We start from the raw sequence: 11,379 nt of genomic DNA on the forward strand, positions 1-11,379 counted from the left end.
TACTTTGACACTTTTTCATTCATTTTAAGCTGTAAAAAAGGTCAAGCCTGTACTTTACACAACTATTATATACTCTATTTTTTCCCCTCTTTTTTCACCTTTCAAACTGTGTCAGGCCTCTAGAGGACCTTTAACATATGATACACTTCTGACCGCCACCCTGTTATTTCACTTCCTACAACACCAATTCCTGTGAAAACAAACCATATTGGTAAAGATCCATCTTGATGGGGCCCCTCCACCTCTTTTTACACCATTTTTCCTTCCCTGACCTGCATCATCTATATTCTGTATCCACCAAAAGACTCGCCTTGGCTTAAACTATCCATACTGCTCCCTATCCTCTAACTGGTTACTCCGCTTTGGTCCGGTCCAATGCTGATAACGTGTTTCACATGCTGGTGGTTAGCTTCTGCAACCATCTGAAGAATGAGAAGCAGAAAACATCAAGAAAGTCTAGTGATTATAAAAGAACTTGATTATGGTTATATTATGCATCTCTACATTAAAAAAAAGGCATATTTAAATTGATGCTACAGTGCTTCTTGATCAAACCCAATCCTGTAACATCAACATTAATTATGGACCCATGACAAATATGAACACATCCATTGTCTTTCACATTTGTAACAATGGAGGATCTGAAGAACACTGATTTCACGACCCCAGGCACAGTTTCTGGTAGTTGCTCACAATATTGAGTTTTCCACAATAGATATATATATATATATATATATATATAAAAATATAAAACTAGTTATGGTTATATATATCTGGTTATGGTAATGGTTATATATATATATATATATAGAAAACATAGATTATGGTTATATTACTTGACCTGTACAATCACTCCTTACCATTAAAACTAGTTAAGCTCCAAGCATGTAGTACTAAAGGGATTTGACAACCGTAAGTAATGTTATGGAGTGCATGAGAAAAATTAAACACATGCTTACCATTAAACTTTACAACCAAACTCCACAAGAAAGCCACACAAAGGAAAAATCATGGGAAGCCATCCAAAATGAAGCTTGTCTCTAACCAGGTGTCATGCATGTCAACTGGAACCTTGATCTTTCTTTGACTCCAAATTGCCATGTTTTCTCAGTATCTCAAGTTCTCTGGCTATCTGGATATCAGATGGCCAAAAAGTCTGCCGTACAACTTTGAAGAAAAAGCGAGGGAGCAATGCTACAACAGTAATAAGCAAAATAGTGAGCCAATAGGTAGGTGACTTTGCCAGGTGGTAAATTGTCCTGCCAAAGATAAAGAGAAATATTAGCTCTGCTCTATGAAACCTTCACAAGTTAGATTGCAGAACATGCAATGGCAGATACCAAGACTAACCAGTAATTGGGAAAGACTGGTATAGAATCCAATACCACCATACAGGCATATGTAATTATAATCGATCCCCATACTGCAAAATGAGTAAACACTTCCCAGCGCCGAACGTCCATTGCCAAGTGAATATTCACAAGAACAACAACTGCAATTGTCCACAAACTTCCCATGCTCCATATATCAATTGAGCTATCTTTATAGGTGTACAAGGGTATATAGAAGAGTACAAGACTCTGCCATAGTGTGTCAACCATCATGATCCAAAAGAGACACAAATTGTAAGCTTCATGTCTATACCCAGAACCATAGAGTTTTGGATATAGCAAAAGTGTCTTATGGCTTAAGTCTTTGTCCAGGATTCCAACAACAATAGTAGGAATAGAAGTATAAATAACGGAATAAAATACACTGCTCCAATCTGTCAGTGCAGAAGTCGTTGAAAAAGCTGTACATAATATATACCTACAAATACAAAAAGAAAATCAGATTAATAACTTCAAGAGAATATGCATCTAGTGTAATTTAAAGAGAAGAGAACTTTGTGCTTCAAAGAATTCAATCCACAATATTGGATTCCTACCCTTCAGACCCATTACATTCATGATGTTCACCTCAAAAAGGCAATATCTATTCCAGATTACCAATGGCCATAACAATAAAATTGAGCAAAAATAAATGAAGCTAATATCATCCAAATCTAAGAATTTAATACAGGGACTTTATTTCATTTATTATAACAACATAATGAAAAAGAATTTGCATATATTCTACTTGCTAGATTCAATATTTGCTAAGTACATACTTTCTAAATTCAACTTTACTACCACGCAAAATAGCCAAGAGCTTTGTAGCTCAACCAGCACCACCTGGTGATTCAATGGAGACGTTCAGGATTCAACTCCCCCCTTCCCCATTGTAACTATCAAAAAATTTACTACCATCCAAAATAAAAATGACCATATCTGCCTGAACAACTTTGTCCCCTTCTAAAAACCAAAATAGCTAAATCTTTCAACTATCACAAGCTGAGGGCATCAGTCTCCACATTACCAAAAGCACATCTGGCATTGCTCAGGCCTTCCTTTTTTCTTTCCATTTTTTTTCCTTTTGTCAATCCAAAATACTTTTATTTTGTGATTCTTCAATCAGAAATGGGAAAATAGTAGAACAGGAAAAAAGGATGTGACCTAGTTGTGCCCAGATAACTTGGATCTTGGAAATTCTTTTTGCAAATTTCTATTTTTTATTTAGTGCCGTGTACGGTGAGAAAGGGGGGGGGGGGGGGGGGGGGGATGGAATAGACAAATAATCATAACATGTGGGTCTTCAAAACTCTTTTTGCATATTTTTATTTTTATTTGATGCTATATATGTTAAGTGTGCATGTGTGAAACGTGTGAGAGAGAGAGAGAGATGGAAACGACAAACAACCCTCTTTATGAGGCAGTGCATCAGGTTCTTTCTAGTATCTAATAAAAATCCAGTGATAACAAAAGGAAACTGTGCATACCAGAATAACATCAACACAAAGACAGCATTACGGTAAAAGTTGTACAGAATCAAGTAACCAACACGCTGATAATTCCAGTGTCCATGCACCAAAAGTAATCTTTTCAAAAACTGAAACTGTCCCATGGCAAAATCCGATGCCATCACTGCTTGACGCCCTTCCTGACCACATATTCCAACACCAACATCCGCCATTTGGATCATTGAAACATCATTGGCCCCTACCAAATGTCATTAATCAGACATGAGAAGAATAACACAGAAATAACAAAATCTTGTTTTACATGCACCATGTAGCAACTACTAAAACACAAGTTGAAGAAAGAAGAGTATAATCAAAGGTATTACTTCCATGTACAGAACTTAACACAAGTTGCCAGACCACACCAACCTAAAACTCAACTGCCCGTGTGTATGTATTAAAAAGATTATAAGAGTGACAACTTACCATCACCTATGGCCAGGGTCATATCATCAGTGCGGCTCTTAATCAGATCAACTATTCCAGCCTTTTGCAAGGGTGCAACACGACAGCATAGCACAACCCTACAAGAAGTTGCAAGGTCGAAAAGCTGTAGAAAGATGAAAGGAGAATTAATTCTTTAGCAAAATTCATATCCATATAAAACACAAACCTAACAGAATTATGTGTGAACTTAGAGAAATTTAGAATTGAAACTAAGTGGTATCCCAGAGATAAGAAGTAGAAAAGGTTTCAAATACACGTCACATTGAAACATTATCCTTCACGGGAGGTGGAGGACGCACAGGGGGGGGAGGGGGGGATGGTTATTACCTCTGACTCCAGATCTTTTTCCAAAATATACACCAAACTGTTCCCATCAATTATGAGTGCTAGTGGCAAACCCAGGATTCCATCCTCCTTCCCTGCATGCCACCGTGGCAGATTAGACAATTTCGTATCAACAGGTAACTCAAGATAGTCTTTTTTAGCATCCTTCTTACGTTTCAGACTTGAATTTCTTCCTCTCCATGATTTCACACCATATTTGGATTTAGCATCAGTCAAAAGACTTCTGCACTCATCCTCGGAATTCCCATTTATAATAATTTGGTGCATATCTGAGGTCAGCAGTTTGCAGGAGAGACCAATTGAAATCGCAGTTTCTTGCTTATCTCCTGTCAGAACCCAGACCTTAATGCCAGCTTGCCGAAGAGACTCAATGGCTTCTGGAACACCTTCTTGTAGCTTGTCCTCAATTCCAGTAGCCCCAAGAAGCTTCAAGTTGCATTCTATAAGAGCTGCTGTTTGGCGTAGTTTTGCTACTCTGTCAGTCAATGAAGTACTAGCATCCTCATACCTGCATTGCCATACCTCAAGCTCTTCATCTGTAAGATCCCTGGCAGCTAATACAAGTGTGCGTAAGCCTTGGGATGAATATCCACTAAGATGGCTCTGAGTGGAATTCCTTATACGATCATCCATCTCAGTGCCATTTGCTAAAATGCTGAACATTGAAGTATCAGCTCCTTTGACCAACACCTTTACTGCACCAGTAGGAAATCTGATGACAACAGACATTCTTTTGCGTACACTGTCAAATTCATGCAGTCCCAGTACATCAAACCTAAATTGCACAAAAATTGGATGAAGTTACTTTAAGAAGTATTAAAACTATGTGTAAAAGAATCTTCAGTGATATCACATACAAGTATGTCACCAGTGAGAGACTTTCTACCTTAGTTTCTCACCATTGACATCAATCACAATATGCCCAGATGTGCGCTCAAAAAGAGTATATCCATAAGCAGAGGCTGCAGCAACCAGTGCTTGCTCATCAGGAGATTCTCCTTGATAATCAATAGCTTCTACACTGTCTTCTTGCAATTCACTCTTTATGCAACTAGAAGATGTACCGTGAGTAAGAATAGGAATCACGGTATTACATGCAGCAAGTGTAAGGAAAAACTCATGCGCCGCAATCCTTTCGTCTCCAGTTAAATCTTTGTGCAACAATTCAATGAGTTCAGAGTCAACAGCAATTTCAGATTTAAGCTTCCACCTCCTACCTGCTGCTGCTGCAAAATCATAAAGGATGAAGGTTCATACAAGTGAAAATGGGGAATGTTATATATGCAGGAACTCCTGCATTCAACAAAGAAACCATCTACAGCACTATGAAAGAAGATCATCTGTCAAACTAGCATGACCTAGCTTATCAGATTATAAAATATGATAGTGCAAAATGCCAACGAGTCATATAAACAATGTCTATGCCAATCAAATCCCCTAATCATTTTTTATCAAAAAATATTCAATACAATGAATGTTCATATTCACGTATTTATAAGATTTAAAACGCCACACACCATACACCTGATTTGCAGACGGATCAACAATTACCACAAAAATTATCAAAACCTTTTTCCTTGGTGGGACATTGGGAAGCTTTTATTAGTAAGTTCATAAAATCCATTCCTGATCTCAGAAAAATAAACTAACGTCTCCTAATCTTGAAAACTAAGAATATAGATCTCCATGCACAAGAAAATGAAACCTCAACAACTGAAATCAAAAACAATGTTGTCATCTAACAATTCTAGCAAGTAGAATTCCACGTCAATTGAATATTCACAAGGATTCCCAACTTTGTGGTTGAAGCAATGTTACAAATTGAGCACACCATATATTGCAGGTTTTCTTAAGGGCAAGACACACAGACAACAATTTAAGCAGCCTAAACCTATTCATACCAATCAACTTCCAGATAGTAGAAATTCAATTGCCACCTCAACAATGTGAGATGCAGAATAAGTTACAAGAGGCCAGGTAGCCTAAAAGTCTTTCATGTAAATTAGGAAGAGATCATTTCAGTTAGGTAAGTGACTGGAAAAGGGTAAGACTGGACAACTGCCAAAAAATAAATTGTTGTGACTTGTGAAGACAAACATAATGCAAATAATCTAACACAAATTATTGCCCAACATAGTAAATTTGTCACAAACACTTCATGCACCAAACATTTATTGGTTGGATAAGTAGCCATTGAAGTTGAAGTAAATCATTGAGTCAACAAGAATAACAAAATTGAGGGAATAACATAAAGAACCTCAGGTTCACAAGGAAATAAAAATCTGAAATCCAGTATACCTATGGTATAGAAACAGATAAAACTATAATAAAATGATTGTAAGGAGTCTATTTTTTTAGAAAAGGGAGGGGGGGCAGAAACCACAGGCATGATTTCTTTCACAAATTTAAAGAACATAAAAAGCTAAGTACTTTGTCATACCAACAATGTTCTGTTCTGGCAGTAAATCCACCATAGGCAGGGAGCTCCCATAACTTTTCCCGTACACACTTGCTCTTTGGAATTCCATTTTGTTTTCGGTAAGTGTCCCAGTTTTGTCAGAAAAAACATAACGTATTTGACCCAAATCCTCATTTATATTCAGCGATCTGCACTGGAACCTTGAGTCAGAACTACTGTCATACATGTGATTGTCTTCGATCATGAAATATGACTGACCCAAACGAACCAATTCCATCGTTATATAAAGAGATATCGGAATCATAATCTGGAACACTATAATTGAACTCAGAAAGGAGAAAAAAGTCTCCATAGGGAGACCATAATATTTGTATCTTTTCCCAATATCCCTCCCAGGTGTAAAGTATATCTTTCTGTAATAAGGTAAGGTATCTAGCTGATCCTTGTGGCGTAGGAGCCATAGGCCCATTCCAAAGGCCACAACCAGGCACATAATAAAGAGAAAGATAGATAACCAAAGGGTTTCTCTATTCATGTATCCTTCCAGTCTGCTTCTCTTGGAAGGGGAGGCTGCACTGTTCAACATTGCTTTCGTCTCCTGCCCTGCATACACCACAACACCAATTATCCAGTCTGTGTTCTTCAGCTGACAACCACGCAAAACTATATTGGATTGGCTGAGGGGAAACCTATGCCCATTGAACTCCATGTTGGCAGTGAACTCATATATATTCCTATTAGGCGGTTCACACCTGATAAGCCCCGAAATCATGCCCCCATCGGATACAGCTGAAGCCGTTTCCTGCCTGGCATACCTGGTCTTCAAATTAGACTCACCATCCAAATTCATAGTCTGAATGTAGGCAAGTCCACTAGGATCACTAGACCCTAACAAAACCATGTCACAAGGAATTGACTCATTAGCAAAAATTTGCACAACCTCACCGGCTTGTATCTTCTTCCAAATCTTCAGCTTGAATTCACCAGACTGACACACCAGAGTCTCCCGGTTGTTCTCTTTCCTATCAGACCTGTGTCTTCTCCAATCCTCATACCCATCTTTGATAGCCGTGACACAGAGCACAAACAGGAGCGGGAAAAGTGACACTGTTCTGCCAAACACTGCCAAAGGGGGAAGCTGGTTGAGAGCAGCAATGGCTAGGAAATACAAATAAGCAACACGGTGGAACTGAATGAAGAGATTCTTGGGCAAGAAGGTTATGATTGTGTACTTGCTCGTTCGGATTTCATTCCCTGTAAACTCGTACTTGTCATTAGTCCTCCTTGGGTCATTGATATAAATCAACCTCGGATTATCTTCATGTGACAGATTATCCTCATCAAACTGCAAACTTTTGTGCTGGCTATGGCGAAATCGATGCTTGCTACGCGGCTTCTCTATTTCCAAAGCAGCCACGTTGCCATTGCCATTGCCATTGCCATTGATGTGAATGTTGTCGTGATTATTAGCATTACTATGCCTCTCCATTGATAAAATTCGCCGAATCCTCTCTTCTCTGGGGCATTCCAATGGAAACTGCTCAAAGAAAACCCTGGACTGAGACAACACCCCCAATTGTGATTCCTTAAAAGGAAAACCACTATGATCTAGCTCAAGGGGTTTGATTTCGTCTCCGCCTTCCTCAAGCTCAATCTGATCAAACTCGTCCTCGTTAACCTTGTCCTGGTGTTGTTGTTCACCTAAGAGATTCCACTGAGCATCGTCGAAAACCGAAGAAGAAAATGAAGCATTGGGGCAGAGACAGCTTAAGGAGCCGATTTGTCGAGGCGAATTTGTTGTGTTATCAGTAGTCATAAAAGATCACTAATAATAATAATAATCAAATTCTCCAAAACTCGTCTCGCCCCAATTCCCATCTCCGTCTCAAAAACTCAACCCCAAATTTCCATTTTTTTTCACTACCCCACTAACACCTTTCCGCTCAGCTCTATAAACAAAATAAAACATAGATACTTTTTTTCAAAATTCTATAACAAAACTTGAACACAATGAATATGAATAACAATTATAACAATAACAATGATAATGATAGCACACTTACAAGATCTCAATTTTTGGATCTCGTGTACGGAGGAAATCCTTAAGCAAATGCCAAAACTGCAAAAACAAAATTTATGAATCACTGCCATATTTTCTTTCCGTAACACAAAGCTGGCACCACAATTTTTTTTCTTTTTTTCTTTTTTTTTGTTGTTGTTGCAAATCTCAAATCGCAATCGTAAAAACGTACCTGAAAAGAATGAAAGGTTTCAGATTGGAGGCTCGGAATTAGAGATCGAACAAATCAGATCAGAGACTTTCTCTGAGTGTGTTTTTTCAAATCAATGCAGCACTGAATACCAAAAAAAGGAAAATCGATCTGAGAGCGACCACAGATCGGGGATCTAGCCCCTGATTTCTCAATGAACCAGGAAAAAACCTAGGGCTCGATATATAACAAAATTAAAATAAATTTTTTTTTAAAAATGAGGCTGTAATTACAATTTCTTTTTCTTTTCTTTTTTTTTTTTTTTTTTTGGAAACGAAGGAGATCTAACACGAAAGGGATGGGAAGAGAGAGAGAGAGAGAGAGAGCACGAAAAGCGAGAAAATCGCAGAGAGAAAATAAGAGAGAGAGATGAGAGGTAAAGCACGAATCTGGGGTGGCTTAGGCTGGTCAGTGGTCTCACTCACTGTCCTCCTCTTCTCTCTCGTCTCGTCTCGTCCTTTTTTTCCTTACTGCCACAAAGCACAACCCTCTCTTACTGTTTTTCTATTTGGGTGGGTGTGGATGAGTCCATTTTCTTTTTTCTTTTTTTACTTATTATTTACTTTTCTAGTTTAAAATTAAAGAAAAAGTTTAAAACCACCCTTTTTTTCACAATTTTATTGTCAGTGATGTGACCGAAAGTGACTGGTGAAAAAAAAAAATTACCTATATATAAGTTATAGATAACAACGCACAATTTGACAAATAAAAGTTGTGATAGTATGTATTAATATGTTTTGCAAAAAAACAATATTATAGGTTTTGGTAAATTTCAATGCAAGGATTTTGTGGGATTGCATTGTAAGTATTTGTATTTAATATATATATTTTTTACTTCCTAGATTTTCTCAATGAAACTTAAAAGAGCAATAATCTCAAAATCTATGATGCTCTGACATGATATTAGATTCTATTTTGTTCTAGAAATATTCACTTATGAACTGTTTTATTTACAATTTTCTACTATTTGATAAACTTTGTTGAATAAAAAAGTAAATTCGTTGCATATTCTGGTGCCCCTTGTACTAATTGTGGGGGCATTAAAGAGTTTAATTTTTTTTTCATATTCTATTCTATTTATTACATATAAATAATCATTCTCGTTGCTCAATAATATATGCGGTCATCATTGTGTGAACTAAATTAAATAATACCTCTCATGCCTCATTGCTCAACACTATATGCGGTCATCATCGTGTGAGTTTAGTTGAGTAGTACTTCTCATGCCTTAACTGTATGGAAACAAAACGGCCTTAAATCAAGTCTAGAGGGGAGGTATAGTGCCTGGAATCGCAACAACCTTGAGTCAAGTCTAGAAGGAAGGAATAAGGTATTTATGCAAAGATATTTCTAACTACTTTAAATTGAAAATTAAAAAATAAAAGAAAAAACAATACATAATACATAAATTCAGCCAAATAATTAAGAGTCTTCTAGTTTAATTAGTATTTATTGTTGTTTTCAAAACAACATCTAAGGTTTAAATTTTATTTTTCACTCTAATTATAGAATTTAAATATTAATAATACATATGAACTTGTTATTAAATATTAATGTAAGACCTCAATCGATTGGCCAGGGAAGACGGGAAAAAATTTTAACAAGAGAATAATTTTTTTAATAAAAAATAAAAAAGTATGCCCAGTTTTTTTTGAGAAAAAAAAAAAAAAGTATGACCAATTGATTATACCATTCTTCTTAATATTGACTTATTTTAATAGTTTGTGGGATTTGGAGCATGCGTGTATTTATTATTTTTTGATGAACATGCGTGTATTTATTATTAGTCAAGCTTGTTTTTTAATTTTGTATTGTACAGCTTACTGATGCTTATCCTTATATGATGTTTTTGTCTTGTATTTCAATAGAATGATGCTTAGTCATGAAAAATAAGAATGAATATCGACTTATTTTAACAATTATATATCATTATGGAAATAAAATAATCAAAAAATTTTATTTTTAAGATTTGTTTCGTGGGTACAACTAATCTTAAAGGAAAATCATGACTTACAAATAAATGATAAGAGTTCGAACCAAATCAATCGTAGCAAATAATTTTATAAAGGATTTTTTTTTTTTTTTAATGTCATTTGATAAAGGGTTTTTTTTTTTTTTTTTTGAGAGAAAGAAAAATAGTTTCAACCTATGGTATCAGCTTCTAATGATAGCTCATTATTATCATACCAAAACACCAATCAGCTTTTGGTGTATGCGATGATTAATAAAGCTAATCTATAATTAGTAACATAGAGAATGTCTAGGTACATCAAATAGAAACTAATATTTTGTCAAATATTTCTCCTCCCTTTTTCTGTGCTAATTAGAAGCTTCTAGCTTAATCCTTATAAATACCTAATATGTGAGATATATTTAAGGCCTAAAAAAAAAAGGATTTTAAGGTATTATTACTTCCTAGATTTTCTCAATGAAACTTAAAAGGGCAATAATCTCATAATCTCAAAATCTATGATGCTCCGACATGGTATTTGATTATATTATGTTCTAGAAATATTCACCTTTATGAACTGTTTTATTTACAATTTTCTACTATATGATAAACTTTGTTGAATACAAGTAAATCCTCTGCATATTTTGGTGTCCCTTGTACTAATTGTGGAGGCATTAAAGAGTTGATTTTTTTTTTTCTTCATATCCTATTCTATTATTTATATATACACAATCATCCTCATTGCTCAACAATATATGCGGTCATCATTGTGTGAGTTGAATTGAATAGTACCTCTCATGCCTCATTACTCAACAATATATGCGGTCATCATCGTGTGAGTTGAGTTGAATAGTACCTGTCATGCTTTAAGCGTATGGAAACACAACGGCCTCGAGTCAAATCCAGAGGGGAGGGATGGTGCATGGAAAAGCAACGGCCTTGAGTCAAGTCTAGAGGGGAGGAATAAGATATTTATGTAAGGATATTTCTAACTACTTTAAATTAAAAGAAAAAACAATACATAATACATATGGGCGGCCAATACTGAAGAGTCTTGTAGTTTAATTAG

The 11,379-nt window shown here is 36.0% G+C and overlaps 1 protein-coding gene across 3 annotated transcripts; it reads right to left on the minus strand.

Moving 5' to 3' along the window:
* On the minus strand, nt 1-8,860 carry LOC142610199 (phospholipid-transporting ATPase 1-like). Of its 3 annotated transcripts, XM_075781949.1 has the most exons (11): nt 8,342-8,860; nt 8,153-8,208; nt 6,111-8,038; nt 4,557-4,896; nt 3,823-4,445; nt 3,653-3,744; nt 3,305-3,428; nt 2,858-3,077; nt 1,351-1,809; nt 960-1,259; nt 1-422 (listed from the first exon to the last, which is right to left on the minus strand). In XM_075781949.1, exons 3-10 carry the CDS (start codon nt 7,903-7,905, stop codon nt 1,061-1,063), a joined length of 3,852 nt encoding a protein of 1,283 aa, XP_075638064.1. In that variant the 5' UTR covers nt 7,906-8,038; nt 8,153-8,208; nt 8,342-8,860; the 3' UTR covers nt 1-422; nt 960-1,060. The 3 variants fall into 3 exon arrangements, with proteins under 3 accessions (XP_075638064.1, XP_075638063.1, XP_075638062.1); XM_075781948.1 differs by having other exon boundaries at nt 3,653-4,445; nt 4,557-4,893; XM_075781947.1 differs by having other exon boundaries at nt 3,653-4,445.
* Nucleotides 8,861-11,379: the final 2,519 nt, after the last annotated feature.

This window comes from Castanea sativa, chromosome 9 (assembly GCF_040712315.1).
Source record: "Castanea sativa cultivar Marrone di Chiusa Pesio chromosome 9, ASM4071231v1".
NCBI classification, from domain to species: domain Eukaryota; kingdom Viridiplantae; phylum Streptophyta; class Magnoliopsida; order Fagales; family Fagaceae; genus Castanea; species Castanea sativa.

What these genes read in the sequence shown, in the direction of transcription:
- LOC142610199 (XM_075781947.1), bottom strand. Translation starts at nt 7,905, where the DNA reads ATGACTACTGATAACACAACAAATTCGCCTCGACAAATCGGCTCCTTA. An exon ending in GTCAATGGTGAGAAACTAAG is followed by an intron (nt 4,446 to 4,556) that starts GTAGAAAGTCTC and finishes TGTGCAATTTAG; the next exon opens with GTTTGATGTACTGGGACTGC. An exon ending in GACCCTGGCCATAGGTGATG is followed by an intron (nt 3,078 to 3,304) that starts GTAAGTTGTCAC and finishes GACATTTGGTAG; the next exon opens with GGGCCAATGATGTTTCAATG.